Source organism: Coprinopsis cinerea (assembly GCF_000182895.1).
Source record: "Coprinopsis cinerea okayama7#130 chromosome 4 map unlocalized cont3.4, whole genome shotgun sequence".
NCBI classification, from domain to species: Eukaryota; Fungi; Basidiomycota; class Agaricomycetes; order Agaricales; family Psathyrellaceae; genus Coprinopsis; species Coprinopsis cinerea.
In genome coordinates this window covers 682,196-704,252 of record NW_003307541.1, presented here as the reverse complement: position 1 = coordinate 704,252, position 22,057 = coordinate 682,196, and the positions used below count along the sequence as shown (strand labels likewise).

At 53.0% G+C, this 22,057-nt stretch overlaps 7 protein-coding genes across 7 annotated transcripts; 4 read left to right on the top strand and 3 right to left on the bottom strand.

Moving 5' to 3' along the window:
• Window positions 1-971: 971 nt before the first annotated feature.
• Window positions 972-3,268, bottom strand: CC1G_09082 (pyruvate dehydrogenase e1 component alpha subunit). Its single transcript, XM_001838402.2, has 6 exons — window positions 3,165-3,268; window positions 2,661-2,960; window positions 2,006-2,473; window positions 1,825-1,946; window positions 1,604-1,733; window positions 972-1,435 (listed from the first exon to the last, which is right to left on the bottom strand). Exons 1-6 carry the CDS (start codon window positions 3,204-3,206, stop codon window positions 1,274-1,276), a joined length of 1,224 nt encoding a protein of 407 aa, XP_001838454.1. The 5' UTR covers window positions 3,207-3,268; the 3' UTR covers window positions 972-1,273.
• Window positions 3,269-4,567: 1,299 nt separating this feature from the next.
• On the top strand, window positions 4,568-8,666 carry CC1G_09081 (hypothetical protein; the record flags this gene model as incomplete). The annotated part of the gene is made up of 2 exons (XM_001838401.1): window positions 4,568-7,601; window positions 7,777-8,666. 2 exons carry the CDS (start codon window positions 4,568-4,570, stop codon window positions 8,664-8,666), a joined length of 3,924 nt encoding a protein of 1,307 aa, XP_001838453.1.
• A 951-nt stretch (window positions 8,667-9,617) lies between these two features.
• CC1G_09080 (hypothetical protein) lies at window positions 9,618-11,666 on the bottom strand (the record flags this gene model as incomplete). The annotated part of the gene is made up of 6 exons (XM_001838400.2): window positions 9,618-10,124; window positions 10,198-10,758; window positions 10,856-11,012; window positions 11,081-11,422; window positions 11,573-11,577; window positions 11,601-11,666. The coding sequence occupies 6 exons, from the start codon at window positions 11,664-11,666 to the stop codon at window positions 9,618-9,620; spliced, it is 1,638 nt and encodes a 545-aa protein (XP_001838452.2).
• Window positions 11,667-11,906: 240 nt separating this feature from the next.
• On the top strand, window positions 11,907-13,592 carry CC1G_09079 (hypothetical protein; the record flags this gene model as incomplete). The annotated part of the gene is made up of 2 exons (XM_001838399.2): window positions 11,907-11,920; window positions 11,975-13,592. The coding sequence occupies 2 exons, from the start codon at window positions 11,907-11,909 to the stop codon at window positions 13,590-13,592; spliced, it is 1,632 nt and encodes a 543-aa protein (XP_001838451.2).
• Window positions 13,593-15,034: 1,442 nt separating this feature from the next.
• On the top strand, window positions 15,035-16,357 carry CC1G_09078 (hypothetical protein; the record flags this gene model as incomplete). The annotated part of the gene is made up of 7 exons (XM_001838398.2): window positions 15,035-15,289; window positions 15,348-15,428; window positions 15,484-15,647; window positions 15,698-15,832; window positions 15,895-16,004; window positions 16,061-16,168; window positions 16,236-16,357. 7 exons carry the CDS (start codon window positions 15,035-15,037, stop codon window positions 16,355-16,357), a joined length of 975 nt encoding a protein of 324 aa, XP_001838450.2.
• A 1,325-nt stretch (window positions 16,358-17,682) lies between these two features.
• On the top strand, window positions 17,683-18,846 carry CC1G_09077 (hypothetical protein; the record flags this gene model as incomplete). Its single annotated transcript, XM_001838397.2, has 7 exons — window positions 17,683-17,846; window positions 17,900-17,910; window positions 17,967-17,996; window positions 18,049-18,324; window positions 18,382-18,472; window positions 18,525-18,597; window positions 18,654-18,846. Exons 3-7 carry the CDS (start codon window positions 17,973-17,975, stop codon window positions 18,844-18,846), a joined length of 657 nt encoding a protein of 218 aa, XP_001838449.2. The 5' UTR covers window positions 17,683-17,846; window positions 17,900-17,910; window positions 17,967-17,972.
• A 438-nt stretch (window positions 18,847-19,284) lies between these two features.
• Window positions 19,285-21,476, bottom strand: CC1G_09076 (sodium:inorganic phosphate symporter; the record flags this gene model as incomplete). The annotated part of the gene is made up of 9 exons (XM_001838396.2): window positions 21,323-21,476; window positions 21,205-21,272; window positions 21,025-21,151; window positions 20,811-20,975; window positions 20,610-20,756; window positions 20,408-20,557; window positions 20,216-20,353; window positions 19,648-20,166; window positions 19,285-19,589 (listed from the first exon to the last, which is right to left on the bottom strand). Exons 1-9 carry the CDS (start codon window positions 21,429-21,431, stop codon window positions 19,285-19,287), a joined length of 1,728 nt encoding a protein of 575 aa, XP_001838448.1. The 5' UTR covers window positions 21,432-21,476.
• Between the last annotated feature and the right edge of the window lie 581 nt (window positions 21,477-22,057).

The following is a 22,057-nucleotide window of genomic DNA, read 5'->3' as shown; positions in this document are numbered from 1 at the left end:
GTCCGGCGGTCCCAACCACTGGGAGTACCGTCAGTGATAATGACGGCGCTTTCCAGCATTAAAGCATGTACCAGCGCGTCGTGTACTCTACATGCTGCCATACACAACCTCATGACAGAAGTATACCCCAGTGTCATGATAATTAAATTAAGCCCATCCCTAAAGAAAGACGAACTCGAACACGGACGATTTCTGACTTACTGACGATTGAAAGAGAACTAGTTAGACTCATCGACGAAGAGAGAACTAGTAGTAAGACTCATCGACGAAACGAGAACTAGTAGTAAGACTCATCGACGAAAAGAGAACTTAGTGCCCTGTACTTGGCACCCTAATTCAGAATTCTACTAGGCACGCTAACGAGAACTCAATGAAAAATAAAATAAAAAAAAAGGAAACTCTCTGGGATACACGCAATCGACCATGACCAACCTGGGTACTTGGTACTTACTACTTAAAAATGACATTAATAATAATCATCGAGCACGATCCTAACCCTAACCTTTCCCCGGTCATCTCAGCAGGGTGGGCGCTTAAATTTTTAAACGTTGCACACTGGGAGCCACTGACAGAGAGCCTCGACTCTTTCACCACCACCACCACCAGTGCACCGCACTACTTAGTCCAAGTCAGTGATCATGACGCCACTTGACTCAGACTGCCAGTGTCCAAGAAGGTGGCCCCTCACTCGGATTCCAGGAAGATATGGATATGTATCCCCTCTGACCCTCAGCTTGAAGTTGAAAGCAAGTTCTGACTCTGAAATCTGAACAAGTTGAAAGCAAGTCGGACGAGAGTCAAGCGTCCATTCGAGCTTGTGTTTCTCATCAGTCCCAACGATGAACGATTTCTCTTCCTCCCAATGACCACCGGCCTCACCTCACCCACAACAACTCACCGGTGCACCACTCACCAGTACTCACCACTTCCCACCTCCACACCATCGTCACCAAAGTGCACTCCGGTCCAAAGAACCACCACAATGTTTTTATCAGCGATGTATAACTGTATGGTAAAAAAACGATGTGTGCGTGCACGTAGGATATATACGTCTCAAGGCATAAACAAAACGAAATACGAAAGAAAGAGTCTAAAAAGTCTAAGAAATTTCATCAACCACCAGCGACCGACGTCGTAACGAATGCGACCACCACACTCCCTCAACGAGGGGCGACTACTACCACACGAGGACTATACCACTACACGCGGTTCAACCCTCGCGAGCTCGAACCACTTACACACAGTAGTACCGAACCCTCGCTCGCGAACCCGCTTAGTAGTAATGAACCTCCTCCCTCTCCCGCCCACGCATGAACGGAGGCTCAGTACCCTTGTAGTAAATATCAGTCCACAAATCCTTGATCTCGGGCTCGGGCGAGGCCTTGGCGATCTCAACAGCCTTGTCGACCACAGCCTTGGCGTCCTTGTCGAGGGCCTGCACGAGAGAGGGGGGTCAGTCAGTATTCCGTGCTCGTAGAGAGGGTTGAAGGGATCAGGTATAAAGCTACGGGCATGTAGAAGGGCAGGAGAGTAGGAGAGGGATGGCACGAAGAGGGGTAGCGAAAACAAAAAGGGAGAGCGCGGGGTAGGAATGCGAACGCACCTTGAGCTCCTGCTCAGTAGCAACACCCCACTCCTCGAGGTACCTCTGCAAACCACGGATAGGATCCTGGGTGCTTCGCATCCTCTGGACTTCCTCACGAGTGCGGTAGGTGGTACCAGGGTCGGACATCCTATTTACCACAACAAAGGAGCGCCGTGACGTCAGTACATCGGTCGGACGGTAATACGAGATAGGAGATAGGGGAGGAAAGGGGTACGCACGAGTGACCACCGTAGCGGTAGGTTATGAATTCGAGGATGAGAGGACCCTTGTCGTCGTTGACGGTCCAGTTGCGAGCGTACTCGACAGCCTGCTTGGTAGCGATGATATCCATGCCGTTGACCTGTCAGACCAAACACCCGTCAGTCCCCCATACGTCGAACAAACTACGGAAGTACGCACCTGGATACCAGGAATCTTATCACCCCTCGTATAATACTCCGTATTCGACGACGACCTCTCCGCCGACGTGCCCATCCCATACTTATTATTCTCACACACAAACACACACGGCAAGTTCCACAACTTGGCCATATTAAACGCCTCAAACACCTGACCCTGGTTGCTCGCACCATCGCCATACAGCGCAAACGTGCAGTGCTTCTCGCCCTTGTACTTTTGCGCGAACGCAGCGCCGGCGCCGACGGGGACCTGGGCACCGACGATACCGTTGCCGCCGAAGAAGGTGGGGGTGAAGATGTGCATGGAGCCGCCCTTGCCGTGGGACATGCCTGCTTGGCGACCGAGCAGCTCGGCGATGACGCCCTCGACGGTGCCCCCACGGAGGACGGCGAAGGGGTGGCAGCGGTAGCCGGTGATGACGCGGTCGTCTTTTTTGATGCCGTGCTCGAGGCCGACGGAGACTGCTTCCTGTGGACGAGGGTGGGTTGATTAGTACGGGGAACGAGGTAGATGAGGGTGTGGCTGGTGGTCGGTGGTCGGTCGGCTAGGTGGGTGGACCCTGGGACGGGTAGACTCGGGGTCGATGCCTACCCCTCGCCCTCCTCCCCAACGAACCAACCACCCAACTCGCAGACACGAGAAACCGAAAGCTTACCTGACCAGTAGCCAAATGGCAGAACCCACGAATAAGCTTAGCCTTGTACAGCGCATCGCTGGCCATCTCCATCCGCCTCATGACCTGCATCTCCGAGTACATCTGGAGGAGCTCGCTCTTGGTGATGGACACGTCGAGCGAGGGCGCGTCGCATTTGTACGTCTTGAACGAGTCTTCGTGGAGGCGGAGGGTGTAGGGCTCGGTGGCGGGGTCCGAGGGTTTGCCCGTGAGCTGGGTCGTGTCGGCGGTGGTTTTGACGCTGAAGCCGCGGCGCAGTTGGAGGTTGCGCGGGAGGGTTGTCTGGTGGAGGAGAGGGGTTTGGGTTAGCGCTGGTCTTAACCAAAGGGAGAATGGATGGAGGAGAGGGAGGCGTTTGAGGAGTTCCTCGTGAAAAATCCGGTGTCCCGTCTACCCGTATGAACGCATCCAGTTGCTCGACGTGGCCAATCGGAAGCTTTTTCCGCCTCATCTCTACTCCTCCAACCCTGTAACTGTACTACTCACCAGTCTACGACCAGCCAATCGAGTAGAAACGAGCGAGGCCATTGTGTAAAAACGGAGGGAGGACGAAAGGAAGGAAGGAGTTGGTGGTGAAGGGAAGAGTTGAGTGACAGCTCAAAAAAACAAAAATCGTCACTCGATTTCCTTTGGGGATGATGCCCACCCTCGCGTAATGGATGCACAGCCACTACAGTGTTTGGCACACTTTTGGCTTCCGCGTGTGTTCCGAGTTTTCGCAAGTCGTTAATTCGACTCTCGGTGCTGACGAATACTTTTTCTTTTCTTTTAGAGTTGGGTAGCATTGAAGCATTTCGTCATCTTTACATACAGGCCGAGTTGCTTATTTATTTTTGTAGAGCTTTCCTCCCGCATTCATGTTCCCCTTGACGTTCTTTGACTTGCTCGACGTCCGACACTTCATACGCGCCCGCCTGGACCCAGAACCCAATAATGATTCATTGTAACAGGCGTGTTATTTGTTTTTCGGTTCGACCAATTGTATTGGATGGACCCTGGCTTGTCGCTGCGGCTAGCTCGCTTCGCTTGCCCCCTGCAAGATGAATTGATGATGGTGGGGTGGGACATTGACTGTGAACAATACTTTTGACATTGACCGCTTTCCGGGACTTCTGCATAAGTATACTTAACATTGCTGGCACTGTCTCTGTTTGTGTGCGCCCCGACACGCAACGCAACGCAACAAAGTCGACGTCACCACAATCCACCCGCCAACCACCATCGTCCACCCACCACCGCCTCCTGTTGACAGTTCACATACTTTGCAGGCACTCGCTGGATTTGCGACGCTGACGCGACGCGGACTTGACGAGAAGTGTAACCCGACTTGACGGGAACTGTGACGAGGCAGTCGCTTGCTAGGTGGGCTTCTCGGACAGAAGCTCGTCCCAGGTACGGAAGAAGCTTCGTCGTAGGTCCGCCGACGACGGAGAGAACAGCTTCTTCCCCATCGTCCGTGCCTTACTCGACTCGTAAGTCCACTGTGCTCTCTGCATGGCTTCAACGCACTGACACAGGTTCTTTCCTTAGGTTAAGACAGCTCTCAGCGACGACGACGCCACCGACACCTCTAGCCACCGATCCTCACCGTCACCCCACCCACACCTCCCTCCCTTTCCTCCCTTCACCTTGTTCTATTTTTAGAACCTTAAAGTCGGATTCTATTTTACCCCGCACGACACTAAAGAACTGCTCGAGAAGGAGAACAAAGCAACACCCCCTCGCTTGGGATTGGGTTCTGTGGCCTGCGTGCCTGGGGTCTCGGTCTCACTGTCAGTGTTAGTCTCACCAGTCCCTTCGACGTTTTTCAAGCGACAATAGTCAACTTTTGCCCTTCCTTCCACTCAATACCAGCTTCCACTCAATACTAGCCGGTAACCTAACCGACCATGGCCCGTCCCAACACCTCCACCGCCCCCTCCAACCCTCCCACACCCTCCAAACCAAAATTCACCGTCCCGCGATTGACACACCTCCGACAATCCCGTTCACACTCGCACCTCCGTCCATCCACTTCCTCTTCCACCACCACCTCCTCTTCCTTAAACGTCCCCTTCAACATCCCATTCAACTTGAACGCCATTCAGCAGTCACTCAAGTCCTCCCCGCTAGCGGGAGGTAAATCCGCTACGGCTGGCCGAAAAGCTCTACCAGCTCCAAGTAGGGGTGGTGGTAGTGGTAAACGAAGACCGATATCGGGGTTCTTCGATTTGGACGGTGTGCCTGGTCTACCTGACTCCAAGGCGAAGCCAAAGGAGGAGAATGGGGAGGGGCAGGTACCGGATTCTTGGGACCCGACGTCGACGTTTGCCCCGGCGTTTGTTAAGCCCAAGAACAGTATTCCTGGTGCTGGTGCTGGTACCGTCGTGGTGGGTGCGAAAGGGAATGCAGTAGGAGTGGGAGGAGGACGAGGAGGGGAGAAGAGGTTAGGCGTGGAGAAACCAAACCGTGTAGGCGGGTACCTAGCCAGTGCACCCGCGCACCAGATCACGTTCACGACGTCTACGAATTCGAGTCAGACGAGTATCGGGTCTGCGTCGCTTTCTGCGTCGGGTGAAGTGGATAACCAGTACACTCAACAACAGCACCTCGCCCAGCAGCACCAAGGTTACGTCCAGCAGCAGCATCAGGGCCATCTCCAGCACCACCAGCAGGAGTACGACAACCAACACTACAACAACCACTACGCCCAACAACGCTACACCGAGCACCAAGACCGGCGTCTGAGGAAGATGTCCACGCCGACGCATATACGCACTGTAGCGGTTCCTTCGGGGTTACCTATGCGTTCGCAGTCGACGAGGCTTGGAGGTACCGGTGGGGCCCAATCGACGAGAGCGTTGAAGCCGACACATACGACGCTCTCGGCTGCGTCGCCTGTATCGGAGCCGCTCACTTCGACGGGAGTCCCTAAACCCCTAGTCTCGCCACGCACGAGTTCAGCGCTAGTCACACCTCTCAAATCGGCATTGAAGGCGCCCAAGGCGACGTCGGTTCCGCCGGAGCTTGCCCTCGAGGATTCCTCGCCTGCTCGTCCTCCCGTCGAGTTTACCCTCACAGATTCGTCTGGGCTCACCGACGCGACTGGGTTCATTAACGGGACTGCCGCCACGGTTGAGGCTGTCCCCAGGGACTCGTGCGAGCTCCCGGATTCGTCTCAGCGCCTGGGCACGAACGAGCTCCTCGTCGAGTCCGAGCTCCCCCCGGGCGAATCTGGCATGCACGTCGAGTCCGAGTCTGCGTCTGGGCTTGTTGCAGAGTCGTCCGACTACCTCCCGTATGCCTGTCCGACTATGGATATCGTCGACGCTTATGCCCAGTTCTCGCCTGTGCGCGCTGAACACCACGTTCACTCGGAAGAGCCTCTTCAGTCCGACCTTTCCCCTGCTGGCCCTATCGCTCCATCGCCATCCCCTTCTCAATCGGAACACCCCCACGCCCAGTCAGAAGTCCCTGAGTCGGAACCTCTTGCCTCGTCGGGAGTCGCATACACCCGTGAGGGCGCTAACAGCAAACCCGAACGTCCTCCCTCTGAATCGCTGTTGATCCAGGTTGAGCTCCCGCCTCTCGAGGCTGGTCTTCCTTTCGAGATTGATCTTCCTCGGTCTGAGGAATCTGGATCTGCTGGAGTGGATGGGAGTCGTGGTGATGCGAGCCCTCGAGTGCAAGTTGGCCATGGGGAGATGGGTGCGAGCCGGAAGGTACAAGTTGCGGATGGGGATGTGGATGCGGATGTGGATATGGATGTGGGTACTTGCGAGGGAGGCGAGGTTGCGCCGCCTCGGCTGGAGCTACCGCCTCAGCTGGAACTTTCGCATATGGCTGGTACCACGCTCGACCTTTCCGGGACGTCTGATGCGGAGGATACGTCCGACCTTCCCTATACAACAACATCTTCGCCTCCAGAGTCGGATCCTACCGTGTCTACGTCTAGGTCTATTTCTACGTCTACACCTCCAGTCGAGTCCGACCTGCCCTATAATAACAATCCATCGATGCCTCCCATGACCGAATCTCCTGCCCAGGCTCCAGGGACCGAAGCGGATATCGAGTCCGGTACCTCCCCTGCAGAATCTGAACTCCCATATACGTATACGGATACGTGTACCACCACTCCCCTCCCTCTTCCACCAGTCATCCCACCACCCTCTCCTCTTCCGATAGTCATCCCACCACCCTCTCCTCTTCCGATAGTCATCCCACCACCCTCTCCTCTTCCGATCGTCATCCCACCACCCTCTCCCCTCCCGCCCGTCATTCCTCCCCCCTCGGCAGTCCTCATTCCAAGCCCGAAGAAACCGAAACGGGGCCCACCGCAGGCTCCTGCCCAAGACCAAGACCAAGACCAAGCCATCGTCGGTCAAAGAGAGGACGGCGATCGCGTGCATCAGGTTAGCGACGGCCCATCGAACGTGGTGGATGAGGAACGCGTGAAAGAGCTGGGTGGAGTACACGGAAAGGACTTGGAGGATGAGCAGTGCGAGTTGAAGGGCATTAATGAGAGTGGAGACGTGCACGAGAAGGAGTTGGAAGAAATTAAAGAGAAAGACCAACCCCAAACCGTGGGCGCGCTCATCCGCTACGGGACGTTTAACAATATTTTTGAGACGGAGGGTGGGGGGATTGGAGGGGGCGGTGGGGGGCCTGTGGGTAACAGCGTTGGACCGTCTGCTGGTAACGGCGTCAGTTCCTCTGGAAGCGTGTCTGGAGGAGTAGGTGTCTCTGAAGCAGGAGGAGGAGTCTCCGCGAGCCAAGCACGACCTACTCCTCGAGACAAAGGTATCGGCAACGCCGTCGGTTTCCTCGGCGGTGCGGCGAATCGCAAGAGTGTTGCGGAGGGAATTGCGGGGGGTATCGCTGCTGGTCTTCAGAGTGCTGGCAAGGGTGGGAAACCGAAGAAGAGGGGGTCGAAGCTTGGTAGTTGTGCGTGTATTTTCTTTTTATTTGTGCTATTCTCTTCTCCTTCCTTTGCAATTGTGCTTCTCTCTCTTTTCTTTGTGCTCCTCTTTCTCTGCGTATTTTTTGTTCCCATTCGTCACGGGTCAACTCGTTCTCATTCTCGATCGAAAAAACTAACCCATGGATTTGTGCTTTGTAGTGATTCTGGGGTACTTCAAATCCAATTCCTCGGCTTCCAATTCGCCTACATCTTCGTACTCACCGTCGACGTCGACGCCGGGGTTGTCGACCTCCCATTCGCTAGCTCCGACGCCGACGAGCACGCCGCCTCTTACACCTACTACGCCGAACTCTAAACGCTCTGTCTCGCCGAACTACGCCAACCAAGGCACAAGTAGCACCAACTCAACGAATACGAAACAAAGCGCTAGCTCCTCGAATACGAAACAAAGCACCACCAACTCACCGAATACGAAGCACCGCAGCTCGATTCCTAGACCTAAATTCAAGTTCAAACGCGACCCGGCGTTGACGGTGCAGGTCACGTCGACGGTGACGACGACGAGTGTGAATGTTGGGTATGATCCTAGGGGTGGGGTTACGAGGGAACACGATGCTAGGGCCAGCGGATATACGAGGGAGTACGCCAGCGCTCCTAGCTCGCCCACGTCCGCTTGTTCCTCTACATTCGGTCACTCCTCGTTTGGGTATGGCGGTGGTGGTGGTGGGGTGAGGGGAGCGAAGAGTGCTGGGTTGGGTGTTCCCCCTTCGCCGTATGGTCACGGTGCTCCTCCCGCTTCGCCGCATGGGTATGGGTCTTCTTCGTATACGCAGGGAGCACCGCCTTCGCCTTACGCGCCTGCACCGTCTTCGCCTTATGCACCTGCTCCTCCCTCGCCTTACGCCCCTTCCCCCGCCCCACCTTCGCCGTACGGTAAAGGATCCTTGACCGCCCCTCCCTCGCCGTACGGTAAAGCGAGGGAGCTGGCCTCCTCGTCTGCGTATGGGCAGATGGGAGGTATGAGTGCGCCGAGCTCGCCCCGTTTCCACGTGTCGTCGTTGGGGAAGGTGGATGAGGAGGGTGCGTAGGAGTGTAGGGTGTTTGGTTGTGGTACGTTGGATGGTTGTGTGTGTTGTGGTGCGTTGGATGCCGTGGGGCGTGTTGTGGTACGTTGGATGCCATGGGGCGTGTTGCTGTTCGATTGGACTTGATCGTCTCGCTCTGGCTTCTCGGTTTTTATTTGGGTTTTTCGAATGCTTTTTAGAATATGGGTGCGCGTGGACGTCCTGGTTGGCGTTCGACGTGGATCCATCCATCCATCCATCCATCCTTCCTTCTATCGTTCTGCGTTTCCGCTCTTTCTGCTATTCACTCCTTCTGACTTCAATCGGTTCATAGTCTCATCGATCATCCACAAGGTAGATCAAGTATTGCGTTATTACATTACATCTTTCGAAGTTCGTCTATTGTTATCGATTATCCCTGCCTACTCATCCATCGCTCATCGACATCGTTTTGTATTCTTGCACATTCGTCATTACTACTGCACATTTCCTATGGGTATTTTTTGCTATTTATGTGTTCGTATTTTACTTTCGACTCCCTTACGTCTACTTAATTTCGAAAACTTTTGTCTCTTCGTCTCACACGTTACTCGTTTCGTAGTTTCGTCACCTTGCTCATAGAATCGTTCAACTCTTTTTCCTCTGATGTTCATTTCGATTTTCATCTTACCTCGCATTGCTATCTCATACACGTACCTTCGTATATCATTTGCTCACGCCGCTTTACGTTCGCATTGGCATTCAACTACTACACTCGATAGCATTCAATATTCAATAGATTCATTCGGTTGTGCAGACAAGTCATACAAGTCCTTCGAAGTTCATATCGGTTCACTATTCGCATTTCGTGTCGTAGATATTTGAATGTGACAGTGGGATCTTCTGGTATGTCGTACAGTAAAAGGAAGTTAGATTAACTTCGTCCGATGCAATTGGATCTTGGGTGGTTTTTGGTCTGTCGAGAATAGCAGGCATCTACCAAGAACTAGTGGTTTTACACCCGTCCACCACAACGACCATATCCAGCGGCCCACCTTCATATCCCACCATCAACTCGAGCCACTCCCCCTCCGTCACCGGCTTCGGATCCACCCGCCCAGCCGGGTCCCTAAAATACAAACAAAACTCCCCATTGGTGCCCTCCTCCTCCCGCTCTCCTCCCATTTCGCTTCTCATCCTTCTTCCTCCTCCACCCTTAAACTTCAAAGCAGCTTTAAACACCTCCCTACTTGCCCCCCTCGAAACCTGGTACTGCGTCCCCTGAAGGCCATGGGCCTCACAACACGTCGCAACATTCACCATCACAAACCCAGACGGACTCGGAGGCGGGGGAAAGCTGAACGTCGGAGAATGCAACATCTTAGACTCCTCTGACGGCGAAGAAGAACTGAAGGCCATCCGAAGAACGAGCCCTTGGAAACTCATTTGGTATTTCGCGTGCCATTCGCGGCCGTCAGTCCAACGTGGTTGGTGCAGCTTTACCTGGGGTAGGGGCAGTCAGTGGGTCGAGCCATGATTTACTACTAGCAGAACCGAGAGACGATTGAGTATGTACCTGTCGTGAAGTAGCTGGGCTCTTGGCCTGGATTCGATGGCGGGTGGCATATTGGAATGCGAAAACGTAGTGCTCCGGTGGGTGGTAGGTATAAGGTGCCCTCGACGTCGACCTCGCGATAATATCCAGTTTCCACACGTCAGCGTCGTGTTGGACTACCGGAAACGCCTCCACTTCGAACGCTGGCCCAGGGACCAGCGTGAATCTCGAAACGAAGAACCACCATCGCGAGCCAGATGGCTCTGGAACGGGTGGCAATCGCTGCTGAGCTCCCACCCGCAGGGTCGGGTCAGGAATTCGGAACGGTTGATCGAACAGGCGCCTGTCGTTTGTTCGTAGTTCATCGGTGTAACCGTGGTTAACATCAGCATGGCGGCCACGTTGATCTACCAACACATTCCGAGCCCACTCCTCGATATCCCCTGCGAAGAATGGTTTCTCGCCGTATACCCCCGCGGCCCATTCTTGTATCCCATCCCGTCCAAACGGCCCTGCATGGTACACCGACCCTGCAGTCGCCATTGCAGACACCGGTTGTAATCTTTTACTCGATTCCGAATTCTAATAGGGTCAACCACGCGTAGTAAGGGAAGGTGAGCACAGGAAGGAGAAGAAGCGACGACTATGTGATGATGATGCTAGCAAGTAATATACTCACATTGGAAATCATCTGCAGCTCTTGTACACCCTCCCTCAATTTCCTCTTACAGTCCCGAACATGGTCCTTGGCCTTCAACTTTTGCTGCACCGAGAACTTTTGCGTCTTCTTGAACGTACAAATAGCATCAAAGTACGCAGCAGCTAGGTCATGCACCCTAGTCCCACAGGAATGTTAGCATGGCACATACACACATCAGTACTAATCCTAGTAGAGGGAGCCCACCTCAGTTTCTGAACTTGAAACCGCTCATAATCCTCCTCCAAAATCTCGCCCTCCCGATAAGCCTTCATGAACAATGCATTGATCTGATTAACCACTGCGACTTGAGCGTCGTGCGCTTGGTCGTGCCGCGCTGAGAATCCTGAAGCGAACGTCTGCGCAACCCCTGCTACGGTACCGGCTGCACCAATGACGCCAGCTGCAATTTCCATCTCGATCTGGCAGAGGTTCTGGTGGAGGGGAAAGTGGTGTTTGAAAGGTGAAGGGAGGGTATGTATATAGTAGTTTCCGTACGTGATGTACGGATTAGGGACAGCCACACCGACACCGACGGTTGTACCACGGCTGTACCATGCAGTGCAAACGAGGCAACTACTGGTAATGCATCCGAAGCCGATGGGCGCTTAACCCTATAAAGCGCTTTGCAACGATAGCGAGACCCTAGGGATCAGAAACAGCACTAGGCTGTGCTAGGGCATTTAAAGACGAACGTACTGAGCCTAGCATAAATATCACCACATACTAAGGGATCTAAAGGGCAAGCACTACGACTTCCTAGAATCGGCTTGAACGACGATGAGGCCCCCATAATGTCAAACGGATGTGTAGATTCAAACTGTATTTTATGCTCTGAAACTTCGGGAACGCGTGAATGCGTTGTGGATTGCACACTGGCTGAGTCGACCATTTCAAAGAGTTGCACAGATACAGATAAGATAAGTCTTTCGGAAGATCCCTTGATTTCCATCACCCGCCATATCCGGTTGGTTGCGTTGAACGTTGAATTGAACCTATCCGGCATTACGAATCGACCATTGGAAGAACGAGTATGGACTCTACAGAGTATTATCCCATTTGTCCCATTCAGAAGATGCGAGACTGACTGATGTTATCAAGGTTCAAGCGCCTCATCAACGCTCTTCCAGCACTACCACCTTCACCTTTTCACCAGTTCTTTGATACCAACTACACGCCGAGCGACCTCGAGATTTCCGAGATTCGATTTCTAGTCCAAAATGTCAAAACCCAGCTAGCGCTACTCGACAATTACAGAGAACAACTATCCCATTATATCGACAAGCACGCCGCGCTGGCCTCCCCCATTCGACGAATCCCCGACGACATTCTTCGCGAGATCTTTATCGCGTCACTTCCGCGTACCCCTACGTTCTCCTCCACGGAACCACCACACACCCTAGGATGGGTTTGTCGAAGATGGCGAGAAGTTGCGTTGTCCACCCAGAGATTATGGTCTACTGTCTACGTCTCCATGCCCTGCGAGTCGAATCCAGCGGCAGACAGGCTAGCCCGGCTGCGATGTTCTGCCCTTCAGACATGGATAGAACGATCGAACCCCATACCCATACGTCTATGGCTTGTCGACTACCCGAGTGGCATCGCTCAAACATTCTTACAGCCGTTCACGCACCGCATCGGGGAACTGCGACAAGAACTATACGAACCGAATCACAGTACCTTTCTTCTTCAACTGGGACGCTTTCAGAACCTCCGTTCCGTGTCAGTTGTTAACGAAGCAGAGGAGGAAGACGTTGCGGTATTGTGCGATCCCGAGCTTTTGGTTCGAGCACCCAACCTGGAGGCCATATCCTGCCGCGGGATGGCGTCTTCCCCATTCCAGTACGCTTTGAACTGGTCTCGGATGACGACTTTCCGTTGGACGACCCACAATAGACATGCCTTCCTCTCCAACGAGCAGGTACTCAGATTGTTGGAATCCATGCCATCGCTCCGAGTCTGCAGAATCGGGCAGTTCAATGCCCCCAGGCCAAGGAACGAAGATGCACAGGTTCAGCGGGTCATCGCCCTTCCTCAGCTGCAGGTCCTGTGCCTGTATCAATCGGAAGGAGGCCCTATGACTGTCAGTCTCCTCTGCCACGTCGACGCACCCCTTTTGCACCGCCTTTCCTTCTCCTTCGTGCCACCCATATCCCTACGGTCCACTCCGATAAAGGCCCAGTTACTTCGGCGAGTCGAAGTACTTATAGAGTCCTACACAAGCAAGGAGATCATCGACCTCATCTCATCCATGGATTCACTGGAAGATTTGATCTTGAAATATCGACCCTTTCCGATTCGGTCGCCTCCCGGAAACATGTCCGATGACGAATGGACGGAGAACTATGGTTTCAATGATGGTGTCCTGAAGGCCCTCACACCCACGAACGACGATCCCAACTCCACGCTTGCCTGCCCACGACTTCACTCCTTGGAGATCGACGACTTTATGGTAGACCGGCCCCTATTGACGACCGAGGCGTTCATGGCCTTTATCATCGAGAGGAGTAGACACCCGAAAGCACAGACTTGTCTAGCTCGGATCCAGCTTCGCTCGCCCGGCTATGTTCCTGGATTACGGGCCGCACTTCAGACTTGGATGCAGGCTGGGAACAATCCTGTGAAGTTAGTGTTTAGTGGGCGTGAAAATGAGGAAATAGAAGAAAGGCCCCGGTATCCTCAAGATCCACCTAATACGGAGGTATTCGACGATTGGTAACGTCTTTATTTCTCCTTCCGTAGATTTATACGTCGCGGAATTAGATCTTTGCTTTAATGACCATTTCGATTGAACACGCTGCATTTGAGGCTCTCAAGAACGAGAACAACGACATGACCGAGAAGGTGATAGTTGTCCCAGAATTGATCACCTACGACGAGGAGGGACATCGGCATTCGTCAAACTGGTCCCTGGTCTCATTACTTCTCATACATAGGTCGGAAACATTTTTTCTGAGATTCTCGGACGATCGATTACTCACAAGTCCATCTTCTCAGATGAGATAGTCGAGCTGTGGGTAAGAGTAGGAATGCCTCGAGAATACGCACTTGTGCTTTCTGAAATCGCGGAGAGAGCGGAGAAAGGGGTGGACGATGCTTTCTTCCAGAAGCGATGTGAAGAGAGGGAGTTGGTTTGTGTAGGAAGCTTATCTTTCCGCGAGTGGGTGCGGAAGAACCGAGGTCTCTGGGAGAAATAGGACCCAAGGCCAAGCTTGGTGCTATGTGCGATAATTTGTCCTTGTTATAATCTAAAGGCTTTGTTTGGCTTTTGACTTTTTGCACCCTTTCGTGCCACTTCCGAGTCCAGCTTTCTCGCCCGTTCTTTCCGCGTTTTAAAGATGCTCCTGTTTGTTCTGTCACAGCTTTAGCTGGCGATTGGGAAGGCCAGATTCTTTTCGTCTGTCTGTCTTCTGTCAACCGCTGACGCAGCGTCCTCGGTGCACTGCGGCGGACCGGCCATACTAGTAGGAGAGATACATCTTCTGTCAAGTCTTGAACGACATCTTGTCATCTTCGCCTCCAGGAATACACGGGCGCTTGTGGAAATCTATCCGTTCCTTTCGGCATGGTTCCTCGCCTCCAGTTCTTCAGGCATGTCACGACAGAGATTTCAAGATCACGATCTCCTCAGGATCCCTAGCCTGGCAATTCCATAAACCCTCACCTTACAGCTCTGAGCTTCTCACACTGGCGACTTGGCAACAGCTTCCAGTGCGTCCTGTGTTCGAGAGCCTAATTATAGCTTTCGATCACCGCCGCAATGGTACCCTTCTGTCGCCAACACAAAAACGAGGCTGCTTGGTTTTCATAGAACGCTCTGCCTCGCTTCTGACGGAGACGTTCGGGATTGCACGAGGTACGTGATGCCCCCCTCTAGAACTCAATGCAACGCATTCAATCCTCTTGGCAAGTGTGTTGAAAGCGTTCCGCAATCCACTGTGAAAGTCGAATTCAATCTTCCAATCGTTGGCCAGTTTCAAGCGTTACGTTGAGTTGGGGAAGGTATTTTAGAACATCACGGCAGTTTGACGGGGGCTACAGCGGAAGCCAAACGGGCATCCCCTTGGCAGGTCGTTGGCGTGCATAAAAGGTGGGGGAGTGCCAGAGTCCACAGAGGTTCATTCCCTCTCTTATCCTGTTCCAGCGGTCTTCTACTCCATGATGAGGTTCCTTTTAAAATGCCTTCCTACGTTCGCGCTACTGGGGGGTGCCCTGACGCAGAATACCTTCAGCGCGAGGATCAGGAACAACTGCGGGAATACGATGCGCTTGTTCATCGACGGTGTCGATACTGGCCCTCTCCTCCCAGGCGGCGACCATTTCGCGAACTTGGGTCTCGACACTGTGATCTACAATACCCTCAACGGGGGGAACCCCGACGGGAGTGCTACTACTAGGGTGTTCTTCTGGGGCGAGGTAAGTGTGTCTATACCGTCGTACCAACATAGTTTCTGATTAGCCCTTTTACCACAAGCGGTTCTATTACTACATCGTCAAAGACGCCGGAGTGAGCAACGTGGGTGTGAGTATCAGTGTACCTGAGCACCCCAAGTCTGTAAGTACCCTCGTCGAGTTCCAATGTACGGATATTCCTAACTGGTTGAGAACAGGTCGATGGGCTATGCACCACTATTACGTGCGAGCCAGCCACCTGCAGCAGCTCTGAGGCGTACTCAGAAAAGCAAGCATTTACAGAGAACGCGATCCCTGTTTCATCCTCTCCCGCTCTGCCTTTGCGATCATGCCCATTCGGAGGGGCGAGATACGTCGTTGAGTAAGCCCTTTATTATTTGTGGTGTTGGATAAAGACTGAGGCAATGCTAGATGGTGCCCGAATGGAACTATGCCGCCTGGTTGGGAACAGAATGGTCAAGAAATCCAGCTCGTTGTGCCAGGAGACCGGATTTGGTGTGTTGACGTTCGAGCTGCCGCATTTACTCCTGGAACGCCGGTCCAGCTGTGAGTCACTCGCTCATTGTCGTCAGTAATTCCTCTGAACGCGTGCTAACGTGAGTACCTAGCTATCGATGCAACGGAACGCCAGCGCAGAAATGGCTAGTCCCTTCTCCAGCCACTACTCCGGGTGAAGTGCGCCTTTTCGGGACAGACCTTTGTCTCGATGCTGGAAGTAGTACGTCAAGCTCAGACCGAGCCCCGCCGATGGAAGCCTAACGAAAAATACTTTAGACCCACACAATGGCGGTCTACTGACCATTCAGCAATGTGACGGACGCCCCTCCCAGGTCTGGGTCTACGACGATACAAATGGCCGTTACACATTCTCAACCATTGGAGGTCAGTCCTTTATTTTTTCCTCGAGCGATATGACAAGAATCTCACGAAAGTCACCCTACGGTGCCAGGGCAATGCATGGATGATACCAATGGGCTCAAGGAGGATTGGGTACAGTTACAGACCTGGGGATGCGGTCCTCCCGAGAATCCTAATCAGAAATGGTTGGCCAGCGTGGCGATCGCTCCTTGAGTTTGACCTCTCGCAGGCCTCTGACGACGGGGATTGAGTAACGTGGACCTCTTCGTCCACCTTTTATTGGACCTTTGACTAAACGGACTTCCATTATCGAACGATTTACGTAGTGTGAGCTCTATGCACCATGTACATCTTCTCACACTGAATGGCAAATCAAGTTGAGATGCACACGTACAGAAGTGGGTCCGGTTCTCATAAATAGGACAAGAATGTAGCGAATGTATAACCTGCTCAGCTCTCTCTGGCTCCCCTCTCTTCGAGTTGTTGTTACTCTGAATCGCCGCCATGATCCCCTTGCACGCACTCGTCGCAGCGTTAGTTATCCTATCCCTTTCCGCTCTCGGGGCTTCACATGAAGAGCCATACCCACAAATGTGTACTTATGCCTGCCCATACCAAGATAACCTCGGTTTTCCAGGCGAACAGCTTCTCCATGGTGTCGAAGGAGAACTATTTTGTGGCTTTAAGGACGAGGTGGAAGACGACGAGGTGATGTTCTACTGTATCTATTCCACGGTGAGTAATTGCATTGGATTCGTGTTGCATAAATGGCCCAGTAATCGAGGGTTTGCAGGAGACGGGGGCTTTGGTGGCGGATTGGAACATGGGTTCTTGTCCAACGAAGGCGTCGTGTGGTCTCGGTTCCGGAAAAGGTCGCAATTCAGTCCCTCGTTCCGCCCTCAACCGGGGAATGTACATCGTGGACGTCCGGCCAAGCGTGATGAAAACTCGCTCGACACTAGGGATTTCGAAGAGGCGCCTGCGGTCGGATTTCTGAGTTCCAATGGAGGTTATTGAAGACACTTTACCATAATGTACTCCCGAATTGACAGTCGGATCTGGGCACTTGTAGTGGCAGGCACTTCGCTGCGATTCCTCTAAATCGTCAGACTTTCCACACAATTTGCCGACTCGGCATGACTGAGTTTCAGAAATATGATCCGAAATACTCCTCGATGATAGCCGACGCGACTCGCGAGTTCCTTTGCTGGTAAACTCCCCTTTACCATGCACCGCCGTGTCCTCCATTCGAACTCTACCAGGTCTTTCAGTTGTTCCGGTCACCGTGGGATCTGAGTGGCGACAGGACTTCTGAAAGTAGTTTTTAACAGGCAGTGGCCACAGGCATCATCGTGGGGAGCTCGGGGGGAAATGGCTCGTCATAGAGGCTCCACCGACCACTGCACGGCCATACAACCTCCGTCCTACTCGCCCAGCCTCGAGAACTCCACCGAATGGATACTTTAAGTACCCCAGCCCATGGGTATGCTCCTTTTCTCTTGGCTAGCTGCTATTCCTACTTGACTTCGACGACCTTGCAATTTTCGGTTGGCTCTGCTTTGACAAACGGTTCAGCGTCAGGTTTCCAGGACGGTGAAAATGGCTATCATTTGGGGGTTCGACCTGTCCGAGATGCATTGGGGAGCATTTGGCCACAAAAACATGTTCGATCCCCAATGGCATCTGCGGAAGGAGAGGTTTAGTGAGTAAATCATTCCCCAAAGGTGGTACTCGAACTTACAGTTGCGAGAACAGTCGTATACCAGGTGAGAAGGACTCGTCGTACTCCATGGTCGAGTTTTCAACGGCTCTCCATCTTCAGATTGCAATGATCACGGCTCTTTCTGCCGAGGTATGCTTCAACCATTCGATGTCTGTACGATGTCCACTCATGCGCTCATCAGTGCACGGCAACCTACTCTCTATCGAAGTATAACTTCCACGAGTCAGACATTGAAGAGGCTTCTGGTCACACGATGGTCGTGTTCAACAATGATATCTACGCAGCGCAATGCGTCACCATCGTTTTCTGCGTTCTCGTTGCCACTCTGTTCGGTGCAGACTTTTTCTTCCTCGTCTTCTGGCCCAGGAGAAAGTATCCTCAGTGGTATAACGGGGCAAAGAAAGGTCTAGCGGTAGGTATTACGATGGGAATGGCCGCCGCAGCGTTGATGAGCACAGTGAGCAAAGCTCCCTCCGCTGGACTGAACGGCCACACTGACGCCTTAGCACTATAGATCATCATCACAACTCACGCAGCATTCGTCGTTGGGCCCGACGAGAGCACGATCGTCACGATGCTGCAGCGATTCGATTGGCCTCCCCTTGGTATGACTGGATCTTCTTAATTTTCCCCAGGCTGATGCTTGAACTGAATCAGTTTATCGAAGATATCCACATAACATCGCGTGGATGGTTCTCATATGGATAGCGTTCGTTTCCACACTGGCCAGGTAGTAGCTGATACTATTCTCGAGACGTCATACGCAAGAGCTGATCCTTTTTCCAGCACCGTACTCATGTTCATGGCCGCAGCCCATGACGAACGTCATGGAACCAGCCCTTATCCACGGGACACTGTAGACGACCGTTCTTCTCAGTCCACTCAGTCTTCATCCTCAGCCGTTGACGTGGGGAACGGCAGCTCGAGCCTCAAAGCCAATGCGCTGGAGGAGAAGGCTGGGGCACGCTCCGGTGTGTAGTATACCCATCGATCGCGTTCGTTCAGATTTGCTCGTCTTGTCGTTTTTGCGTCTGAATCATCGTTTTCTTCAGCCTTGCTTCCTCTTAATTCGTTCTGTTCATGACTTCTACCCCTCCATACACGCCTATACTAGCTCTTCCTTTCGGGAAATCCCATTGCATTCATTACAGCGTGCTGTCAGTGCACTACTTTGCAGAGACGGTCCTTACTTCACGCGAAGAGAATTGTACTCCAAGTGTCTATCCGCAGTTTAGTTTCATCAACCTCTCACTTCTTTACTTGAGACTGGAGCGTTAGTTGGTTGGAAACCGACTTCGGACTCGTGCGGCGTTGGCTAAAACCCGTGAATTAATGCTACATACAGAGATAAGGAAAGGAGCATGTAAAACTAAAGTGTCGAGTGACAGTACTAGGCAATCAAGGCAATAGGGACACATCAGAAGTGAGGGGCGTTGAGAAGGATACCCATTAAGCAACCACTAAGCGTAGCGACGATGGGGACAGTGGCGATCCATCCCACATAAATCCACCCAATGGCACGCCAGTTGGTCGCCCAGATGTCTCCGTTGCAAAGTGCAACGCCAATGGTTGCACCAGTGATACACATGGTGGTGGATACGGGAATACCGAACTGAGAAGCGAGGATGACAGTGATGGAGGCCGCGAGTTCCATCGAGAATCCACGCGAGGGTGAGTGCAGGGTGATTCGGTTTCCGAGGATGCGCATGATGTTGTATCCGTCTGAAGGAAGAGGAGTGAGTAAATGGCTCAAGTACGACTAGGAATGTGAGATACATACAGAGAGCGAGACCCAAAACAAGCATAGCACCTCCGAAGGCGAGAGCCCAAACAGGAACGGGAGTCTTGTCGGCTGTCTCGCCAGTCTTCCATGTGTGGTAGATGACGGAGAAGGGACCAATGGCGTTAGAGACGTCATTGGCACCGTGGGCGAAGGAGGCAACGCAAGCGGTGAAAACTTGCATGAAGGAGTAGAGGTGCTCGGTGTCGTTGGGGAATTGGCGTGCGCGGGAGTGGACGTCGGCGATGTGCTTGGCGGTCGTGGCATCTTGTTTGGCGGCTTGAAGGGCGTGGATATCGACGGAGGTTCCGTGGGTGAGAACGGTCTTGATCCAGGGGAAGATGCGATAGCGCAGAACGATGCCGAGGTTCCTTGGTTCAGCCCATGCACCTTCGATGGGGTGCTTCTCAACGGCCTCAGCAAGAGCACTGGGGTAGACCTTTGGTTCGGGGACAGGCTCAGAATCTTCTTGGTCTTTCGATTTCTCGTTGACCTTTTCAGAATCAGTCTCGCTGCCGACTAACAGACTTGTTCAGCGTGGACTATGAAGATGCACTGTCTTACTTACCAACAGGGTTTCCACTAGCATCGAGCTCGTTGGTCTCACGAATGCGATAGTCGGGGACGGCAGAGATGGCACCGGCGTCAGGAGGGGGTGGTCGCTTCCAGAGGAGAGGACCAAGGAAGAAGTGATACCAGCGAAGAGCTGTTGATAGAGGGTTAGATCGAAATCGCAATTCTCAAGGAGAAAAGTACGAACTGTGATCTTTCTTCACAACTTTCGCGTGGACGTAAGGAAGCCAGAACAGGATGGAGAGGAGAGCGACGACAGCTGCAGTTCCGACAATAGCGGCGGCCAGAGGACCTGGTTCCAAGTCCTTGAGACCCAAGCTGGGGGAACCCTTGAAGACTGGAAAGTCGGTTAGAATCCATATGAGCGACAGAGTACAAGACAGTCTTACTGATGGCCATCGTCAATACGGCTCCGACAAGGAAGAAGATAAGGGGTGCGGTGATGAGACCCCATCTCGTTGGGTTTGATCGCAAGAGAACAGCGAACTTGACGAAGCAGAAGAGGACGATACCGAAGCCACCGGCGAGGGCAGGGGCTAGGATAGGCAAGTTAATATCGGGTCAAATGTTGATAGTAGTGTTTGACGTACCAATCACAAGACCTGAGAAAATAGCAGCAATACCTTTACCCTTGTTCCAGCCCCACTTTGGCGCGTCCCAGCCAGCAGTAGCGATACCGACACCGATAACGGCGGAAACAATGGAGTAGGTGGTAGAGACAGGCCAGGATAGGCGGGTTGCGAGTGACAACCATGCTGGGAGCCTGTTAGCTCGACGGTGGACATAGATGTTTGCGGTACTTACATGCGGAAGCGACGATGGCACAAGTGAACCCAAGTAGCTGCACTCCAGCGTTGCCTTGGAACGCTTCAGACGGGATAATACCATCCTTAATCGTACTCGTCACACGAGCGCCCACAAGTACCGCGCCCTAACGCAGGAGAATGAGAGAGTGTTCGAGGGTTGGACATCTGATAGACATACAAGGAACTCCATGACAGCGGCAGCCAGGCAGGCCTGGCGGAGGGTGAGGGACTTTGAGGAGACCGACGCTAGTGATACTGTCAGCTGCTGTTGAGTCGGCGTAGGTCAGGGTACTCACTCGCGAAGCTGTTGGCGACATCGTTCGCTCCGATCATGAACGCATCGAGAGCGGAAAAGATGAGGCCAATGGCGAAGAGATAGTCCCACTGATGCAGAGTGCCGGACATCTTGGTTGTCCTCGAAGAAAACGGCCACGGGGAAGGAAGGAAAACTGGGAAGGCCGAGTAGGTAATGTCTCATCTCCGCCTTCCTTTAATACCCCGAGTAGTGGGGTATGTTTGATACCAACATGTCGGTCAGTTAAGACTATGCAGGTGTGGTGCACTGTAATCCTCGAACGTTCGTCCGAGCCGGTAGCAACGCTCCCATCAATTCGTTCGGCTAACAGCGACATCGCGCCAAGAGATTCAGAATGGTCGCGTGCCTCCCCTCTGGGCTGTATCTGTCTCGTTCCAAGGACTGGAACTTGTCGAGATGAGGATCAGCTAGACTTCTATCGTATCGAAGACGAAATCTGACTTGTTTACCCGAGTCTAATGGCAGTTCGTCGGGTCGAACCAGCACTGCCCAGACAGCATTTCCTTTTATGGATGATGTCGATCAATTTATGAACGTGCGTTGAGCGTCTGAAGAGTTATCTAACCTCGACTACCTTCATTACAGTATGTGTGTACCTGAATTTGCGGGCTAGTCGCATTATTTCTGTCACAATAGCTGCGGCATCTCCAATGGTCACCAGGCTGGAGGGCACATGTCCGCCACACCTTTCAGATTAGGCCGCCATTGTCCTGGT